This window comes from Biomphalaria glabrata, chromosome 11, assembly GCF_947242115.1.
Source record: "Biomphalaria glabrata chromosome 11, xgBioGlab47.1, whole genome shotgun sequence".
Taxonomy (NCBI): domain Eukaryota; kingdom Metazoa; phylum Mollusca; class Gastropoda; family Planorbidae; genus Biomphalaria; species Biomphalaria glabrata.
The window spans coordinates 35,221,235-35,242,626 of NC_074721.1; the positions used below are offsets into that span (position 1 = coordinate 35,221,235).

General features: G+C 36.0%; 1 protein-coding gene across 2 annotated transcripts; it reads left to right on the forward strand.

Annotated features, from left to right (window-relative positions):
- Positions 1 to 289: 289 nt before the first annotated feature.
- On the forward strand, positions 290 to 20,762 carry LOC106065872 (uncharacterized). Of its 2 annotated transcripts, none has more exons than XM_056004505.1 (9): positions 290 to 402; positions 2,321 to 3,183; positions 4,630 to 4,720; positions 8,026 to 12,245; positions 12,998 to 13,190; positions 13,773 to 13,903; positions 17,368 to 17,505; positions 18,671 to 18,825; positions 20,368 to 20,762. In XM_056004505.1, the coding sequence occupies exons 1-9, from the start codon at positions 317 to 319 to the stop codon at positions 20,536 to 20,538; spliced, it is 6,048 nt and encodes a 2,015-aa protein (XP_055860480.1). In that variant the 5' UTR covers positions 290 to 316; the 3' UTR covers positions 20,539 to 20,762. The 2 variants fall into 2 exon arrangements, with proteins under 2 accessions (XP_055860480.1, XP_055860481.1); XM_056004506.1 differs by having other exon boundaries at positions 18,674 to 18,825.
- The last annotated feature ends 630 nt before the right edge of the window (positions 20,763 to 21,392 follow it).

The following is a 21,392-nucleotide window of genomic DNA, read 5'->3' on the forward strand; positions in this document are numbered from 1 at the left end:
CCTTTAGTTGTATTGATTTAGATCAATCGATAAAGTTAAAACAACAAAACAACTCAGAAATGGTGACAGCTATTTCTTTATCTTCAGCTATATACATCTACAGCGAGAAACTACAAGTGCTCGTCCACTAGAAAGACAAACTCATCGCAAAACACAAAACAGTCTCAAGACCCCAGAGTCCAATCTCTGTCTTTACTTTCTTCTATGATCTGACATTCATTGTGTCATTTGGGCGATTGCATCCTTCAAGATGCTTTATACAGCCTGTCATTCGACATCTGTCATTAACTGATGACATCTCTGATGAGACTTGTTCATGAAATGTTTTCATCTAACTCATAAAATAACAAAGCCAACACCTCTCGAATGTAGTCAGCTCATGCGGTCAGATGCTTCGCTAAGGTAGGAAGAGTTTCATTGTATTTTTCCATAACAAAAAGACTATATTTTGTAAATTGTTCATTATTTTGTACTGTAAAGAATAGCATAGTTAATACAAATTTATATAGGTAGTTAATAATGGATTCAGAGATATGGATGAAATTTAGCGATCACGATTTTTATTTAAATATAGATCTAGATATAGATTTTAAAATGTATATAGTACATTAACTGTTCATACTAGATCTAGAGATATGAATGAAATCTTATCTTATCTTATATAATACAGACTTTACTTCAAAAAAGAAGATGATTACGTCCTACGCGTCATGCATTTAGTCATGCAAATTAACCAATGACTTAAATTCTGCCAAGTCACTGGTTTTCCTGGCTAGCTCAGGCAACCCATTCCATGCTCTAATAGCACTAGGGAAGAAGGAGTATTTGTACAAATTTGTCCTAGCATATGGGATGAGGAGCGTGTCTTTATCTTTGTGTCTTTCTGAGTATTTTATTAAATTTTGTTTTTTTATTTGAATTATATGGTTAAGTGTTTATGTATAATTGCTACTTTACTTTTGAGTCTTCTGTCCTGAAGGCTTTCTAAATTTAGTGATTTTACTAAAGGTGTTACTCTGGTTAAGTGTAAATATTCGTTTGTTATGAATCTCACTGCTCTATTTTGTGTCTGTTCCAGTTTCTTAATGTTTTCTTGAGTTGAGGGGTCCCAAACGGAGGATGCATATTCTATTATTGGCCTAACCAAGGTTAAATACCATTTTAGTTTTATGTTCTTATTTGATTATAGAAATTTCTTTTAATAAACCCTAATGCTTTGTTTGATTTTTTGATAGCTTGATCAATATGGGGATTCCATGACAGTTTTTCATTTATTATAACACCTAGGTATTTTGCGTTTTTAGTCTGTGTTACTGGTCTACCTGAAATAAGATAAGTGGAATTAATTTGTTTTAGTTTATTTGTTACTCTTAATGACTGACATTTGTCTGGGTGGAAAGACATGCTCCAATTTGATTCCCATTTCTGTAATTCATCTATTTCTCTTTGTAAAATATCTGTATCTTGTGTTGTTTTTATATATAATAATCTGACTTTTGTTCCTGAACTAATGCAATTTGGTAAATCGTTTATGTAAATTAAAAATAGTAGTGGACCTAAGACTGTTCCTTGAGGTACGCCTGAGTTTACTGTTATCGCTTTTGATTTAGAGCCATTTATTATTACAGTTTGTTCTCTCCCTATCAGAAAATCTTTAATCCACTGATGCAATGGACCATCAATGCCAAAATGTTTTATTTTTTTAAGCAAACTATGGTGGTGAACTTTATCAAAAGCTTTGGAAAAATCTAGTAAGATAGCATCTATTTGCTCACTGTTGTCTAAACCTTTTGAAAAATCATCAATTAGTCCTATTAGTTGTGTTTCACATTATCTATATTTCCTAAAACGATGTTGGTATGGAGTAAGGACAGAGAGGACGATTGTTATCTAAATATAGATCACACTATTTAATGTTTTGGTACGATATGAGTCAAGGATGACATTTGGCATATAGCTCGCAATGTTTTATAAATTTTTTTTAATTTTTTTTTTTATAGTTTTTCTTTTCTCTTTAAAGCACGATAAATAATAAGTAAAACAGAAGGGACGCTATTGTTATACCTTAAATTTTAATTAATTTACTTAGTTATTCCCCTTGAGTTGCCTGCTAAAAGTTAGTATCAGTGAAGTTTCTTATTTCTTTTTTAAGATAAGTGAAAAATGCTCCAATATAGTTTTGCATTATTTAAACATCATAATGCTTGATCTTATGACAGAATTACTAATTATTATTATGAGTAAAAGTAGTAGTTCAATTGCATTGTCGTGTTAAAAACTTTAAAAAAAGGATTTTTTGTGTATTTTGCTTGTTTTTCAGAATGAATGTTTTTATTGTAACCACTTTAGTAGCTCTGATGTCGTCATCCTGCTGGGTCTGTGACGCCATACCCCCAACAAAGTATTTCTACCATGCCAATAACATTCCATCCGAACTCTACGCTAACTACATCTGCAGCATCTTCGGACAGTCTCGACCTGACGGCTACACCGTGAAAAGCGATACAGAAGGGGAATCCAATTACCGAGCGGTGTATGAATTTCTGAATTCGTTCTCCAGCCCAGCTGTCCCTGTATTATTCGGCAGAAAGGACAGGTCTGTTCACGTGACCTTTAAACGAGAATTCATCAGCACACCCATGACAATGTTAGCCTCTGTCACTAAGTTAAAGCTGAAAAATTCTCCTCAAGAAAACATTGTCGAGCAACCGAATCTGTTGACAATATATGAATGCCTTAAAAATGCCCTATGTTCAGGGTTAACTGCCAAGCAGTTGGAAGATCTCCGACAGATCCTTGAGCTAAGTCTAACATCCTGCGACCTGAACCTTTTGGTTCAAATTTTGTTCAGCTCTGCCGCGGACAAGGCAATGGCGGCTATAGACGTCATAAAACCATTTTTGATCTACGATGCTCAGCCGTCGTTGGAAGCTTTGTCTGAGAATGACAAAAGAAAACTGTTCACTGCGAGCCTTGTCGCCACTAATGGACAGTGTGGCTCTAGCCAGGGCCAGGCTAACCCCTGGAAGGTAGAGGACATAGCTAGGGATGTCTTTGCTCAGTTTCTCCCTCTGGAACTAACGAAGAAACAAAGAGAAAACGCAGAGACGGCGATGATTGTGTTGGGTAAATCTAACTTGAGAAAACCTGACATAGTCAATATATTTAAACACTTTATACAAGGTAGGCCTTATTATTTTTACAATCATTTCTTAGGGCTCAGAATTAATTAACACTTCTATGTTAATGAATAACCAAGAACCCAAGTTTTGCTTTAGTTAAATGTGTATTTTAAACAAATAACGTTTTTTTTAAAAAGCTTTTAATAACTAATGATTAAATTTGTTAAAAATAGAGCATGTGACGGGTTGCCTGAATCAGCCATAAAGTCTCATGACTTAGTAGAGAAACGTTTCTCTTAAACTATGGGGAGCGAGGTGCTGGGGATGGGGGCGCCTTGTAGGCCTTTTTATGAACAGGGACATAAAATATACTGCATTGAAGTTATAAATCCCTAATTAAGTATTGATTGTAGTCAAAGTGGCAATATTGCCGATTTATTATTAATTGAATTATTTCGTCTTTTTAGTCGGTTCTTTTATAATGTTGTCGTGAGAGGCGTCTGAAACCACTTCGATTAAAAAAACTCTTGGCAAGAACAAAAAAGACAAAAATCGCGATGCGAGTCCGTTCTTTGTCAGACGCTGTCAGCAGAAAATGACCTACGAATAACAATGTCTATTGGCGACAATTTCTACTCTAGCGGTCAGTTTACGAGTATCCGACAAGAAATGGACCAAAGCTTCTTAACAGGAGTGAGATACTGGCTCTTTTTGTCTCAGTGTGTCGTTCATTCAGCCCTTCATTGAGAACGAGCACCCGATGGTGTTCTTCATGTTCCTACATTATACTGCCACCAACCGTGATAAAAAACGTAAATCAGGAATAGCGTGGCAGAGACATAGGATATGAAGTCTTACATTCCCATAGCGTCCTATATAATTGGTATTCTTGTAGCTTACATGAAGTTATGATATCATTCCTATTTATAGACATTTCACCAGCTCACCAACGAAGACGTCAAGAATACTATTACTTTTAATTCTGACAATAGAAATTTTTGATATCTTTCCAATATAGATAGATAGATAGATGATAGATAAGATAAGATAAGATATAAGATTAGATTAGATTACATTAGATTAGATTAAATTAGATTAGATAGAGAGAGAGAGAGAGAGAGAGAGAGAGAACGAGATAAAGAATCAGATAGATAGATAGATAGATAGATAGCAATAGATAGATAGATAGATAGATAGATAGATAGATAGATAGATAGATAGATAGATAGATAGATAGATAGATAGATAGATAGATAGATAGATAGATAGATAGATAGATAGATAGATAGATAGATATTGTAGGAAGATATATTTGACAGTATAATAAATGTCCTCGACAAGGTCGACCTTTTATTAAGACAGTAGACATTTTTTTATAATGGTCCGGACTGGTCTATACATTTGCAGAAAAAAATAAAATAAGTAACTTTTTGGGCCTCTCTCGTATTGAGGTTTGAATTTCATTGTTACAACTTGAGCAGTTACTTAAAGGATGTAATTTGCACAGGTGATTACTTCCCCTATGATGGTGTTGCATGTCAAGCGCTACACAATTTCCTGGACAGTTTAGAGATTTGTTTAGCCATGACACCTTCCAGGTACATTTAGGTCCATATATAGATTGACTAGTTGTGATACTTTGTCTTGTAATATGTGTTTTGGATCTATATATCACTCTATATTTAGTACATTTTGATAATATGAGTTATTTGAATATAAATATTGGGATGGGGTAGCGCAAGCTGAAATTTCGCACAATTATTGCTAATCGATGACAAGAATAAAAAATTTAAAAAATGAATTAGTGGTAATTAATTATTTTTTTTTAATATTGAAAAAAGGGGAGCTTATTCCTAATGTATTGAAATTTGTGCAGTAGTTTGGGGTTATTCCCCTTAGAAAAGCTTTTTTTTTAAAGATTCTTTTATATTATTACTAGCCGGTCATTAGCCGCTCAGGTAAACCGATACATTATTAAAAACGAAAAAAAGCGCGAGATGAATAGGATATAAAGTACAATAAAAACGGGTTTACCCGATTTATTAAATGAATGGGATTATAAAGTAAGTCAGGATGTCTAAATTCGCAGATATAAGGATCGAATTAATGTAAAAATGCTTTTGAAACATAAATTTGAAGGTTAATTTGTATTTTCATGTGTCAATGTAAAAAAATAAAACTATGCAAAGTGTAGCTCTTAAAATTAGGGGATCTAGATCTAGATCCTTTCGATCTTGTCTCATATAAACATGCTAACATGGCCTAGATCCATGGAATAGTAATACTTACATAGAGTTGGGCAACTTTTTTTTAGGGTCTTAAGTTTGTTTTAGGGCTACTATACATACGTCATGGTTCCAGTTAGTATCCAAGGAACATTTATGTCAAGTTTTATCAAGATTGGTCAAACGGTTTTTGATTTCTATAAGTATAGATTTTAAAAAAGTTTATTATTATTTAATAGCCTTTATCTGGACAGTGTGGTTTTGTTAAGCTGTAATCTTTTATACATAGAATCTACTAAGAGATTAACTAACAACTTGTGGTCCCGGCGGTGTGGCCCTATGTCAGTGGAGGTTTATCCGGATTATAATAAAATAAAATTATAAAATAATTAAAATAAATGCATATTGCATATATTCATAAGCTTAGGCTTATATATATATATATATATATATATATATAATAAACAAATTTATGAAGTTACAAGATATACAATTAGACTATTTGAGTAGATAACTAAACGAAAAGAGGTAAATAATGGAAACAATTCTATATTAACGATTTGTATTCCATTGCCGACTCTTGATGACTGTGTTCCTATTTTCTTGCGTACAGAATTAGAATTGGCTGGGTTGATGTCCTCTTTCACTAGGGTGCTTCTATTCGCCTCACCACAGAGTTTAACATTGTTGTGTAATCTATTTTAATCACGAGTATGTACCCAGTGCCGGCCCTAACAATTGCGGAGCCCTATGCGAAACGGATTGCGCGAAGCCCAGTCTGGGTAGAGATAAATTAAAATTTTGTATTAGAAAAAAAACATTCGTCTATGCCATAAAATTTTATTACATGAAAGCTGACAATGCCTTTTTTTTTTTGTGTTATCACGCGTAGGACTGACACCCCAAAATGACAAATTTGTATAGTTTTCTGAAAATTTTAATAATTTCAGGAGATTTCTAGGACTTTTTCGTATATTTTGCAATGTCAGGAGATTTCCAGGAGACCCTGGAATATCAGAAGGAAAACCTGTTATGATATATTACTAATACATTTGTTAAATTCGTGCCAATGGTTTGTCCTGATTGAGGTCAGGCCAACGTGGTAGATGGGATGAAGTAGTATGGCCTTTCTTGTCATTTGCAACAGTTTGTTCCCCGTAACAGCTTAAAACAAAGGATCACCATCCAATGTTATTTATTAATGTCGACATCGAGTTCTGTTAGAGTCGCATTTGAAAAAAAAAAGGACTAGAAACATTCTGGTTTACCACAACATGCCATGTGTAATTTTACTCAATCTCTTTTCTCATGTCAACCTAAGGATTTAAACACATAATTTTAGTGTAAATCTTTTTAATTTTTCTTCAGTTTCTAATCACAGGTTCTGTATAATTATCTCATTCTTAACTTCTGAACTCACTTAATAGTATGATTAGAGTTAATTCTCCTAATGTGCAGTCACTTTGACTTGTCTCTATAGTGTTATTACTATGTGGTCGCTAAGACATAGACATTGTCACATTGTCTCCAATCACAGGTGCTGTACAATTATCTCATTCTTAACTTCTGAACTCACTTAATAGTTTAGTTGGAGTTCGTTTTCCTTTTGTGCAGTCACTTTGACTTGCCTCTATAGTGTTCCTTCTAAGTGGTCGCTAAGTTATAGACATTGTCACATTCTTCTCATTGCGTTTCCATGGGATTGTCGTGTTTTTTATTTTGAAAGTCTACTTGTATATCAGACAGACGAGACTCATGTTCACTTGCGACATGCTCTCCGATCTCCGATCACAAAGAATACTTAGACCTGCAATCTGACTTTAATTTTTTTTTTTCAATGGAATTTATTATTTTTATTGTTTTTCGAAGACATATGTTGAATTGATTTCAAACATTTTAATTGTCGCAGCAGAAATATTTTAACAGTATAAGTAAATGCGCTTAATGCATAACGTATTGTTACGAATGGTCGTGTTGTAAAGCTCTGGACTGTCGTATGTAAGGTCCAGAGTCAGCATTAATCGTCATTAATTAATACGCTAAAAGTGAAGTTCAAATTTCGACACTTTTTTTTGGTGTGAATTGGGCTTTAATTTAATTTCAACACTTGTTATAGTAGACATTTTAAAATGCTAGCTGAATAAAAAAAAATTTCCAAAAGATACATTGCAAAAATAAAATTGAATTTTATGGTATCACGAAAACAAATGTAAAAACTTTGTTCAGTAATTGTTCATAGTTCTTGCTTTCATTCTCTTGTCCTTTTTCCTGCCCTAGACGCGTGACAGTCCGCATACAACCCACATGGGTTTGCATCTCACACAAAATGCCTGATCTCCGAAGTTTTGAAGGTCAATGTCTTTCTTTACTAGTAAAGTTCAACAGTTCTGGTACACATACACACACAAATTTTTTTTTTTTTTTTTTTTTTTTTTTTTTTTTTGGGGTGAATCTCTGAATTTGCGCTATTCAGGTTTAGCTTTATCATCATAGGAATCCTAACACACAATAGGTTAAATAAATTTGCATAATTTCATAATATATTCGTGCTATTTTAGTCTTAAAAATCACTAACGAATTTTATTTGCTTTGCGACGATAAACCAATAAAAAAAATTAGTTAGCAGTTTGTTTGTTTTAAGGCTAAATATAGTAACGTATGTACTTTTCTTTTTAAAGCTTAATTACAGTGAAACGAAAGTGTGATTCAGATTACAACAGGACACCGCTATCAAGCCTGACTACCTCGACACAGGGCGCAACCAAAACGAGACCCGTCACTGTTACATCAATGAAAACTACAACAAGGCAATCTATATTAGAAGCAAATCAAAGAACTTCAAGAACTTGGCCTAGAAAGACAAAAGTACCGTTACCAAGAGGAAAACCACGGTCAGAAGCATCACCATCGATACCCAAAGACTATGAACCCAAAGACTATGAAATCACTCCGCCGGGACAAGAAAGCAGGTCCGCTATGAAACCGCCTTCGAAGAAAAAGAATTGGACGATGAATAAAGGTCAAAGGAGAAAGAACGACAAGTCGGTTGTAAGTTACGGACGGTTGGAGATGAAATCGAAATATCGAACTCATCCTAAGAGTAAAGATCACGAGACAAATAATAAAGTCAATGTTAGAAAGACCGAAAAAAGTCTTCGGAAAAAACTTAGAAAAACGGAAAGAAAACATAGAAGAAAGGAAAGAGTTCGAGCTAAATCGTCGAATGGCGTTACAATTACGTCATCACCGGAACTAACTTTCAGAAATGGAGCAACCGCGTCGCCTACGTCTGCGCGCACAATAAAAAAGACAACGTATCAAGAGAATAGGTATAGGGGAAGAGGTCAAGGACGAAAGAGGGTTAAAGGTCAAAGAAAAACTGTAAAAAAGGGAGAACAAGCAATTGAAAGCGTAAATTACGGAAATATTAAAACAAAGCATCAACAGAGTCAATCAAATAAAGAGAACTTAGCGGAAACAGCTACACCTCCCATCACGAAGGCCCAAAAACACAAGCACGCGACAGCGAAAGAAACAACAGCCCAGACAACATCTACACGAGTAATTAGCAAGACGAACAATGATATATATAAAAAGAAGGCGAAAGGTCAAAACCAGAAAAGGTTCAAAGGTCAAGTACAAAAAGATTCTTCTATGAATCAAAACCAGACAGTCAAAAAGATTTCCAACAAGGCATCAAAAGGCCAAGGCAGGCTCAAAAATCAAACACAAAAGAATTTTCCCAAAAATGAAAGAGAAGGCTATAAAAAACATGGAACAAAACAGATTGATTTAAAAAGTCAAATTGAAAACGAAACAAAACTTCAAAAAGAAAACAAAAGAAAAGAGAAATGGTACAAACCAAACGAGCAAGAAAAAAATCCCAAGAAATATGGGAGAAAAAATCCTTTCAAGAAACAAGGAGTCAGAACTTCGAAGGACGAAACAGCCAAAAGTTCTAAAAGTTTGTCCAATAGTCCAACAAAATCCACATCCTTAACACTAACCACCAAGAGAGGAACTGTAGAACAAAAACCTTCAGAACGCCCCACACCCAGGTCAAACAAAAAGATGTATAATAAATGGGTCAAAGGTCAAAAGCAGAACGATTACAATAATCAAAAGGAAAAGGGTAAAGGTCGACATCATACAAAAGGTCACGGGAAACATTCAACAAAGCAGACGACTAAAAGTAAAGCTCCAACATTTCCCAACACATCGACGACTTCATCACAAACCTCAAAAGCAACAAGATTTACATCAGCGGCTTTTAAAACAACCAAAGATGCAACAACAGCAACAACAAAAATACATACCACCGCAGCGCCCAAAGTAAGCAGAACGACCAAGGAGCATCAGAACAAGGAATGGGGCAAAACAAAGGGAGAGTATAAAATAAAGTATCAAGTAAAGAGCAATCGAACAAGTTATGAAAAGGAGAAACTAATCGATGAGAAAAGAAAACCAAATAAAGTTACTGGGAAAACCAAACCAAACGGTAAGAAGAGGAGACTAAAGATACAAAGGCACTCAGCGAAACCAGCAGACATTTCGACAACAAAATCAAGTGCCATAACTTTTTCTAAAGGACCAGCAGAAGTGAGAATAAAAAATAGAACAAGCAATAAAGTTGGTAGCAACATTATATATAGCCCAGGTGGAGGGGAAAGAAAAGGACAAGACACCATTTCAAGGAAAGGTCAAGGTAAATTTTCAAAGAAAGGTCAAGGTAAATTTTCAAAGAAAGGTCAAGGCAAAAATTTGAGGAAAGGTCAAAGGCAGAAAGAAGCCAAAGCTCAAGGAAAATACTCCGCAAGCATACCGGTAACAACCAAATCATTCAAAACAGACACTACGTCATCAAAAACAAATCCTATGTTCAAAAAGACTTCAGCTCAATCTAGTCCCAGAGCTCAATCTAGTCCCAGAGATCAATCTAGTCCCAGAGCTCAATCTAGTCCCATAGCTAAATCTAGAACTAATTCAAGTGAGTCAATTCTAGACTGGGTCAAAGATCATCTAGAAAAGATAATATTTCAAAAACCGCCAGCAACTACAACGCTAAAAGCTCCATCAACATCAGCAGACCTAAGCAGTGAGAGTAAAAAACCTTTGAGTAGAACAAAGATGAAAGAGTACAGAGATAAGAAAGGAAAGGTTTATAAGAAAGAGGAAAGAAATAGGGACGATGAAAATAGAACAAAAACGGCAGCGTCAATGACATCAACAACAACGCTCGCGCCGAAGGCAACACGAACATCAAAAGAACAAAGTAAGGCAACACGAACATCAAAAGAACAGAGTAAGGCAACACGAACATCAAAAGAACAGAGTAAGGCAACACGAACATCAAAAGAACAAAGTAAGGCAACACGAACATCAAAAGAACAGAGTAAGGCAACACGAACATCAAAAGAACAGAGTAAGGCAACACGAACATCAAAAGAACAAAGTAAGGCAACACGAACATCAAAAGAACAGAGTAAGGCAACACGAACATCAAAAGAACAGAGTAAGGCAACACGAACATCAAAAGAACAAAGTAAGGCAACACGAACATCAAAAGAACAGAGTAAGACAACACGAACATCAAAAGAACAGAGTAAGGCAACAAAGGCGCTTAGTAAGAATTGGGCTAAAGGCCAGGTAGAGAATAAAAGAAAAAGTTATGGCTATAATAAATATAAAACAAACAATGAAAGAGAAAAAGCGTCAACAAGGCAAGCTCACTATAAGACTCCATCCAAATCTAAAAAACAAAAATTAGCATCACCAGGGGTGACAACAAGTTTAACAACAACATCAGAAGTTAAACTTGGAACAGAAAAACAACTTAAAACTAGAATCGGGTCAAGGAAAAATTACAAGAAAACTGTTAAAAGTAAAAGTGCCAGAAAAACTGAAAGAATTGATACTAAAAAGACACCTATAACATATACAAAACATTTGACAATAACGCCGACGGCTTCAACCACAACGACATCAGAAATTAAACTTGGGAAAGAGAAAAAACTAAAATATAGAATCGGGTCAAGGAAAGATTACAAGAAAACTGGTAAAAGTAAAAGTGTCAGAAAAACTGAAAGAATTGAAACTAAAAAGACACCCGTAGCATATACAAAACTTTTAACAATAACACCGACGGCATCAACCACAACGACATCAGAAGTTAAACTTGGAACAGAAAAACAACTTAAAACTATAATCGGGTCAAGAAAAGATTACAAAAGAACTGGTAAAGGTAAAAGTGTCAAAAAAACTGAAAGAATTGAAACTAAAAAGACACCCGTAGCATATACAAAACATTTAACAATAATGACGTTGGCAGCAACCACAACTATAACCAATACAAAACAGGTGTTAAATAATGCATACCAGTCTAATACAGAGTCAAAAGAACGTTTAAGGACGTCTAAAGGACGTTTCGGTGGAGATAAAACTAAAGGTCACAAGAGATTTCATCCTAAAGGTCACATCAAAACGAGTTCACCCTCAGTACCTCTAGCAACAACCACTCGTGCAACAGCTACCGCCGCGTCAAATGAACGAATCCAAAATCAAGGCAGGAAGAAGGCGGCCAAAAATTGGAGAAAAACGTCCGGAGCCAATAAACCAAAACGTCCAGAGAAAGTTGCAAGACAAAGTCACGAGACGCAAAGAAAGACAACACATTCAACACGGAAAAGTTCATCAGTAAACTCAACCAGTCCTGATACCAAACAACTAAATCTACAAGGGGTTAAATGGACACGAAAAAAGAGAGAGACAGCAGAGTTAGAGTTAAGCTATAGTGAACCGGCGACTAAGTCCAGGGGTAAAAATACAGGGAGAGGACAAACCAAACAAAGACCAACAGAAGAAAATGAAAGTAGAGAAACAGGAGACTACGAACCAACAGGTAGGCTACTTCAATCTTAGATATAACTATGAACCAACACTTAGGCTACTTCTATCTAGGATATACCACGAACCAACATTTAGACTACATCAATCTTACTATGAACTAACATTTAGGCTACATCAATCTTACTATGAACTAACATTTAGGCTACATCAATCTTACTATGAACCAACATTTAGGCTACGTCAATCTTAGATATAACTGTGAACCAAGTTAGGCTACGTCAATCTAGGATGTTATATTTGCCTCCTTCAGTCGTAGAACGACTATGGTTTATCTCAGAGCACACTTCCTCATGTGACTGTGGAGCCCTGTTTTGAAGAGACACTCCCGTCCACAAATAGCGCAGGTTAAAGTGGCTTTGGTGGTAGAGGAGCTGGACATTTTTCGGTTTGTACCTTTTTCTTCCTGAGCTGAGACCCATGTTCTTTCACTGTCCATAGCTTTCTCGGTCACTGTCTCTCTCCATCTGGTGCGGTCTAGAGCTATGTCTTCCCAATTGTCAGTATTGATGTTCACTGATTTGAGGTCCCGTTTCATTACATCTATGTAACGGAGGTGGGGGCGACCTCACTACGAACCAACAGGTAGGCTACATCATTCTTAGATATAACTATGAACCAACAGGTAGGCTACATCAATCTAGGATATAACTATGAACAAACAACTAGGATATACAGTATATAGTCGCTATAGAAGCCTCTCCAAGCTTAACTGTTGTCTCATAAATTCTGATCATCTTTTCCTAGCCCAGTGTGGCTTCAGTGAAACTTGCGTAAGTCCTTCAAGCTGGTGGGCATCTGCGCTGTCTCTAGACGTCGGTGCCAACTGCGCGTGTCGGAAGCATCCTTGGCTTGTGCGTCTAATTGTTGACAATATTTATGAATGCACTGGGGCGATACTAGATGATAGACACATCCTTACATCTGGGCATTGTGTCAGGTAGGTATCCAACAATATCGCGTGTGTATTTGTCCTAGTTATTGAATAAGAAAGTGGAGATAGATAGATAGATAGATAGATAGATAGATAGATAGATAGATAGATAGATAGATAGATAGATAGATAGATAGATAGATAGATAGATAGATAGATAGATAGATAGATAGATAGATAGTTTGTCCTAGTTAATTGAATAAAAAAAGAGTAGATAGATAGATAGATAGTTTGTCCTAGTTAATTGAATAAAAAAAAGAGTAGATAGATAGATAGATAGATAGATAGATAGACAGATAGATAGATAGATAGATAGATAGATAGATAGATAGATAGATAGATAGATAGATAGATAGATAGATAGATAGATAGATAGATAGATAGATAGATAGATAGATAGATAGATAGATGGATGGATGGATGGATGGATGGATGGATGGATAGATAGATAGATAGATAGATAGATAGATAGATAGATAGATAGATAGATAGATAGATAGATAGATAGATAGATAGATAGATAGATAGATAGATAAAGAGAGAGAGAGAGAGAAAGTCACACTTAGTTTTCTCGTTCACTCCTGACAGCTCAGCCTATACTATAATTGCCATCGTTGGTGACTACGATGCAAGTGTTGCCGAGGAAACGGAACAATATTTCCACATAGATATAATGAACGGAGTCTCTGTTCATCCAAGTTTTGACTATATAGAACCAAGTAAGCGCTTAGTGATATTATTATTCTGAGTTAAGATAGACTGAAGTGTTAACTTATTATATTCTCAATAACACACGTGTAGCTACAAACCACACTAATTATTCATAAATTAATTAAACGCAGTAAATCAGTAATTAGGTAATTGTGGGTCCCTGGTGCTGTGTTCCGATAGGTTCCTAATCAAGAAGACTGTTTTTCCAATCCCGATTGTGGCTTGGAGGTTGAAATAAAGATTGAACTGGAGTTGTTTTGTAAAAACCCAAATTCGCCACAAAAAATTCCCCAGAATGAGTCAGAATGTTTCATTACACAAAAGAACTTTCACCAAAGCGCATGGAGAATATTATTTAACTAGCATGCACTATGCTAAATTATTAATACTTTTAAAACATCATTAGGCGCTTCCGCGAAGTGTCTAATGCAGATAAGTCAAACGGAGGTAACACTCAAATAACGAATATAATATAAGTTAGTTGACGCTGGTAACGAATAGTGAACAAGAAGTTCAATAATAACCATGGGAACCGTCGAATGTCGTCAAGCTAATCTCTACGTTCAGCTTTTTAAAAAATGGGTGCCGGTACTCAGTGATGGATTGCTAAACTTTTTCTGCTAATAAATTAATAATGAACATTAAAATACAAGAAAAGTAATACTTTTTTCCCCAAATTGAAAAAGGTTCCGGTGCTCAGTACCGGTGCGTACCGTCACAAAAAAGCATTGTCTTTGTCAATAAAAAAAAAACCCTCTCTAAAGCCATTTAAAGTAGTCTGTTTACATCTGTTTATAGTTCTCTATTCTGTCTTAAAACCTCGTCTAGTTTTTTTCATTGTCTTTAAGTCAAAAGTAACTCTTTTGACGAAACAGAAAACTAATTCCTAATAGTGCCATAAAAATATGTAATCACTAATGGTATTTAAAACAAAAAAGTATTTTCAGTACATATATATTTATATATATTTATATACAATTATATATATATATATATATATATATATATATATATATATATATATATATATATATATATATATATATATATATATTGTAATAACTTAAGTGAGGCAACTCAACGAAGACACACGTTTATTTACACGGAGACATGACAAACACAAAGGGGCATCTGCCTTGAGCACAGCATCTCCATATTGGCTCTCTACTTGGGCGGAAATCGTTAGTCTCTTATGTCAACATCCGACTTGTCTGGTCACTGATAGTGCGCACCTTCTTTCTGCACTATCTTGGAAGGCGGTGCGCATGGCAAAGTCATAACATTGCCCCCGTCTTAGCACTTTTCGTCCCGAAAAGAAACAGTGCAGCTGAGGTTTGACAGTTCAGGTGGAGGTCGATCAGTGGGAGCCACAGGCGGCAGGGAACGTATTCCCCACGAAACCATCCGCATTGTTTTTCTCCAGTGCCGCTTTCTCTTTCTCCAGTTGACCAGGCTGTTGTTGCGACGATGATGTGGCCGTTTGCCACACAAAGAGATAGTGTCGGGCACTGTTTTCTTCATCACATTTTCTGTCTCAGCAGACCTTCCCGACAGACGCCTCTCAAGGGAGCTGCAGGTTCACATGCAGCCACGTTGCAAACAAAGTCCAATTCACCGCAGTCATCCTCAGACAACAGTTTCACGTCCAGAAGATAAGTCTCTTCAGGTTCAAGTGGAAAATGTCTTCCTCTTGACAGCTCAGATTTAGAGTGGTTTGATTGACATTCATCTATGCCAAAGTCGATAATGATGGTAGAAGTACACATGCCCTATTGGTGGTTTTCTTGGCATCTAACTTCTATGTGTGAAGCGCCGCACGTACAGTTCATGCTAAACTTCTGGATGCAGTTGTCAAGCTTCGAATTTCCCTCGTGAGCACCGACAGATAGGCAGAGGTCTTTAAGGTCCATAGTAACAGGCTTGAACGCAGACCCAACGTTGTCTTGCTCCGTCCGGCTCATTGAGGTACTGGTAACAGGTACAACAGGAACAAACGCTTCAGGCACGTAACAGACTTCAGTTAAGGTACTGGTAATAGGTACAACAGGAACAAACGCTTCAGGCACGTAACAGTCTTCAGTTTCTTCATTTGTCACTTTCCGTTCGATTCGGTACATCTCATTGGGATCATCACAGCAATCGTTGTCACGTTTCTCGTCTTGAAAGTCACAACCACAAGACTTGCCCACAACACAGACACAGACGGCGCTCCAATTCCCAGCGTCTCCGTCACCACTGTTTGTGCAGCCACAGTCTTGACCACGCAGCTTCTTTACCAACGAGTCTACAGGCAACTGCTCCTTTACCAACGAGTCTACTCGAGACACCATTTTATCTACCTTTTCCCCCATACTGTTAATTTGTTCACACATTGCATCAATACCTTCATTTATCTTGCCAATAAGCTCATAAATCTCCGGTTGAATTTCAAATAGGTAGGTCTCCGGATCTTCGTCTTCATTAATCAAGGCTTGCCGGAGACGAGCTGTAAGCACCTCCTTGTACCACCAATTATCTCATATCGGTTACGAAGTTCCTTCCTAAGCTCTCTAACCGAGAGTTGGTCTAATTGTTTCAAAGCTGCCATTGTAAATCCTACCTCCTCTCGTTGAGTCGCCTATAATCCCACTTCTGACACCAATTGTAATAACTTAAGTGAGGCAAATCAACGAGACATAGACGTTTATTTACACGGAGACATGACAAACACAAAGGGCATCTGCCTTGAGCACAGCATCTCCATATTGGCTCTCTACTTGGGCGGAAATCGTTAGTCTCTTATGTCAACATCCGACTTGTCTGGTCACTGATAGTGCGCACCTTCTTTCTGCACTATCTTGGAAGGCGGTGCGCATGGCAAAGTCATAACAATATATATATATATATATATATATATATATATATATATATATATATATATATATATATATATATATATATATATATATATATATATATGTATATATATATATATATATATATATATGTATTTATCTTTATTCATATTTATATTTATTTATTTTTATTTATTTAGTTAAATAAAGAAACTGTACTGTTTTATTTCTTCGAAACTTTAGTTCATATGTAACTGCTGTTAGAAGGGTGCTGTTACAATGGCACTGTTACAATGGCACTGTTACGATTGAACTGTTACAATGACACTGTTACAATCGCACTGTTACAATGGCACTGTTACAAGGGCGTTGTTACAATGGCACTGTTACAAGGGCGCTGTGTGCACAGCTAGTGCCCTAAAGCTCCACGTCACCGTCGATTCCTTTCCCAACAACAATTCACCAGGAATTAGTGCGAGATGTTTAGTGTGGCAACCCAAGACTTAGACAAAACAACCCAACCCCCAATCCCTTGATCCACCTGTTCCTCAAACCGCTGAGTGAGGAGAAAGGAAAAATCCTAAAACAATATTTTTTACTCGGCTTCAAGAAAAACATTTTTTTTTTGCTTCCAACAGATAATGATATCGCCATGTTGACTTTAAGTTCGCCTATTGATCTGACAAAGCCTTGCGCTAGACCACTTTGTTTTGATCCAAACTTCCAGCTCACTCCCGGACAACTTTGTAAAACAGCAGGATGGGACCTGGACTTTGGTAAAGGGATATATATATATATATATATATACGAAAACATCTAACAGCTTCTCCTTATCTTTATTTTTTTTTCTCGTTGTTTAATTCTTTCTCTCCGTAATTATTTACCACATTCTGGTGGAATCAACGCTGGTATCGTCAGTTAGGAGAGAAAGAGTTAACGATTATAATGAAAGACTCTATATTGAATATCGTTTAATCTCGGTCTTTGGTTTGTATCTCCATACAGCTAGCATAACTAAAACAATGTAGGCCCATCAAATTCTTATTGTTTAACTTAAAATAAAGTTAGAAATTCTATCATTCCAATAACTCAGAATAAAACTGGTATTTATAAACATACGTAGATTCAACGCGAGAGATATATAGAGACACAAATGAACTGAAAATTGAAACCAAATCTGACTAAACAAACACACACGTCTTTTCGGCTTCAATTCTCTTGCTAGACTCCTCGCTTCCACTTCCACACCCTTATTGGTTAACTTTCAATTACGACAGAACTTATCATGATTTCATCAGTAACTCTTCAGCCTGAACACTTTGTAAAACATCCACCCTACCTTCCTCAGGATTACGTCAGAAACACGCATAGTCACTCCATAACAAATATTTACAGTAAATATCTTTTTTTTTGTCGTCTTTTAATACATAATACTTATATTAGAAATAGATGACCAGACTTATATCGGATTCAGAGTGTTAGGCTCTGCATGCAAAGAATCTGTATGCTATGCTCAGTATGTTAATCTCTGTTCTCTGTATTAGTCTTGGTTGTTTTTTTTTTCACTAGTCTATTTGAATTCAACTGGTGACATGAAAACTATCCTACAAAATTGTAAACATCTCCAGTAACACAAACATCATCTCTAAGTACCTAAACATCATCATCAATTACCTTAACATCATATTTAATCGCACCATCATCATCACCAATCACATAAACATTACTCAAATAGCGTAAACAGCCTCTCCAGTTACGTAAACATCATCTCCAGTTACGTAAACATCATCTCCAGTTACGTAAACATCATCTCCAGTTACGTAAACATCATCTCCAGTTACGTAAACATTATCTCCAAATATAACAACATCCTCTAAAATTATACAAACAATAGCTTAAACAATATTTGCAATCGAAACTTTGGACTCTTTTTATTTTCAGAAGGTGTGTCAACCCCCTATATCTTGAAGTCTGCTACTGTGGCTACCTACCTTGGAACTGATTGCAACAGTTACGCCCCAAGTACAGTTCATTTGACGAGCCCTACAAAACAGATTTGTACCTTAAAGCCTGAAAACGGCATTGATATTTGTATAGTAAGTCTACAACTAATATGCACACCAAAGTTTAGAACATATATGCACACCAGTCTACAACATATATGCGCACCTTTGGAATGTATTACGGTAACGATGGGGGCTTAGTACTTCCTGTCTGAGTCAGGCCTATGCTAGAATGTCGTTTTTTTAGCGGATGCGAGGTTTGTAGACCGCAAAAGCTAGTATTGGGTAAATATTTTGGGGGAGAGTACACATTTTGTCGGGCTATAATATTTTTTAATACAGAAATTTGATGATGACGTATTTATTCTTAATAGTGAACAAAAGTATTTACCCGTAATCTTTTCCTGATACAGCTTTTTATATTGCATTAGTGAAAAATACTCCTTAGCTTTTATCTTATCTTATCTTATCTATTACAAACGTTACTTCAAAAAAAAAAGAAGATAATTCTAGTTATGCATGTTAATCACTAACATAAACTCTGCTAAGTCTTTGGTTTTCCTGGCTGATTCAGGCAACCGGAGACCAGACACCTCATCCTACGAGACATTTCATCATTGCAACATTTCATCATTATAGCAATTCATCATTTAGGGTTAGGGTTAGGGTTAGTGTTGCTCACTATGTTAATTACTTAACGACACCTACATGTACTTATGTTTACAAAATACACTATATGCAATGATGAAATGTTATGGTGATGAAATGTTGCAATGATGAAATTTTCTCGTATGATGAGATGTCAGGGAACCCAGGCAACCCATTCCATTCTCTAATGGCATAAGGAAAGAAGGAGTACTTGCACGAATTAGTTCTAGCGAAAGAAATGTGCCTCTCTCCTTGTGTCTGAGTACTTCATAAGGTTTTGTTCTTCTACGAGTACGTTCTGGTTTAGTGTTTTCAATATAAAACATGGATGTAAGCTACAAAGAGTACACAATGTCTTGGAGAATGAGATACTAAAGTTAGAGAAAGTCTGAGAGCCATGCCGAATCTTCAATTAGTTCAAATAGATTTCGCAGATCAATTTATAGAAATCATTTTTTTAATGGAAAAAAGAAGCTATTTAGTTTTTCAGTTCCAAAATTCCGTTCGAAGACGTGCACTGCACTAAGCCATCTTGACTTTCGTGCTGTGCCTATTACCAAACTAGAATTTGTATTTAACTCTTTCTCTCTTAATAAAATTCTTTAAAATGTTTGATTTTATAAACTTAAATTTGTGTTGTATAAAAAGAGCATGCATTCCCCTATAATTCTATACCAAATAAAACACTTTATGATAACAATCAAAAAGTTATTGAAGCGTAGTCAGAACAGGCTAGTGAATTAGTAATGAGCGAAATGGAGAATTTCGTCGAAACGTGGAAAAATAATTACGGAAAGAGTTAATGGTGCCATTTTAAGAACAAAGTAATCCGCTTTGTAAATGAGGAATTATTTTTAAAATTATAATAGTATGTTTTTTTTTATTCTTTAAATGCTCTTTAAACAGTCTTTTTATTTTAATCTTTAAATGCTTCTCTCGTATTTTTTAACATCCATCTGTTTAATCTTTCGACACATTGTTCTTCAGGTGGGTGGTGGCGGGCCTCTGTTCTGCCAGCATGATGAGACTAAGCAGTGGAGCTTGGTGGGCGTGATGGCTTACAGCCATACATGTCTGGAGACCCGCATGGCTAATGTCTTCACCAACAGTTTAGTGTACGCTAGCTGGATAGAACATGAGATGCAAAGAGATCTATAGAAATTACAGTTGTATAAGTCTCGTATTGTTAATGTCGTAGCTCATTACATTACTTCATACAGAGTCAAGTCTACAGACCATGTGTTCAGATCATGTGTTCAGACAATGTGTTCAGACAATTTGTTCAGACAATGTGTTTTCTCTCAATTATTACTTTTACTCTTACAATGATAATGTAACAAGCAAAATAAAAATAAAAAAATACTTTTTAAAAAGAGCTTGTATCAATCAGTTTGAATCAGTCATGTAATTAAATTTGTAATGATAAATCTTTGCGAGTTGAACTATTTTACCGATTGTTTCTGTTTAGCGCAATTTCATGCTTTCTCAATGCCCTTTAATCCTATCAATTGTCTCAACCAGTTGGGAAAGGGGGGGGGGGGTGGAGAAAAAAAACGGGATATGTGGGTGATCGTATTTCAGAAGTATTTATTTTTTAAAAAGTGAGCGGCCTAAATTCAAACTTGTGGGCTAAAGACTTCTCAGGCTTCTAAAACAAAAGCTATGTAGACATAATGTAGAAACTAAAAGGCAGACGCCCCAAAGGCAGATTACGAATACGATGTCTTGATGATGTAGAGACAGATATACATCAACAAAGAGTTCAGGCATGGAGAGGATAAGCTAAAGATGAGTTCAGGCATGGATAAAATAAGCTAAGGATAAGTTCAGGCATGAAGAGGATAAAGTAAGGATGAGTTCAGGCATGGAGAGGATAAGCTAAGGATGAGTTTAGGCATGGAGAAGATAAGCTAAGGATAAGTTCAGGCAAGGAGACCCTGGCGCCACTATGAGGCAGGGTAGCATGCCCGGGCTCAATGGACTCAACGCTTCTAGTGGTGCCATGTTTCTCC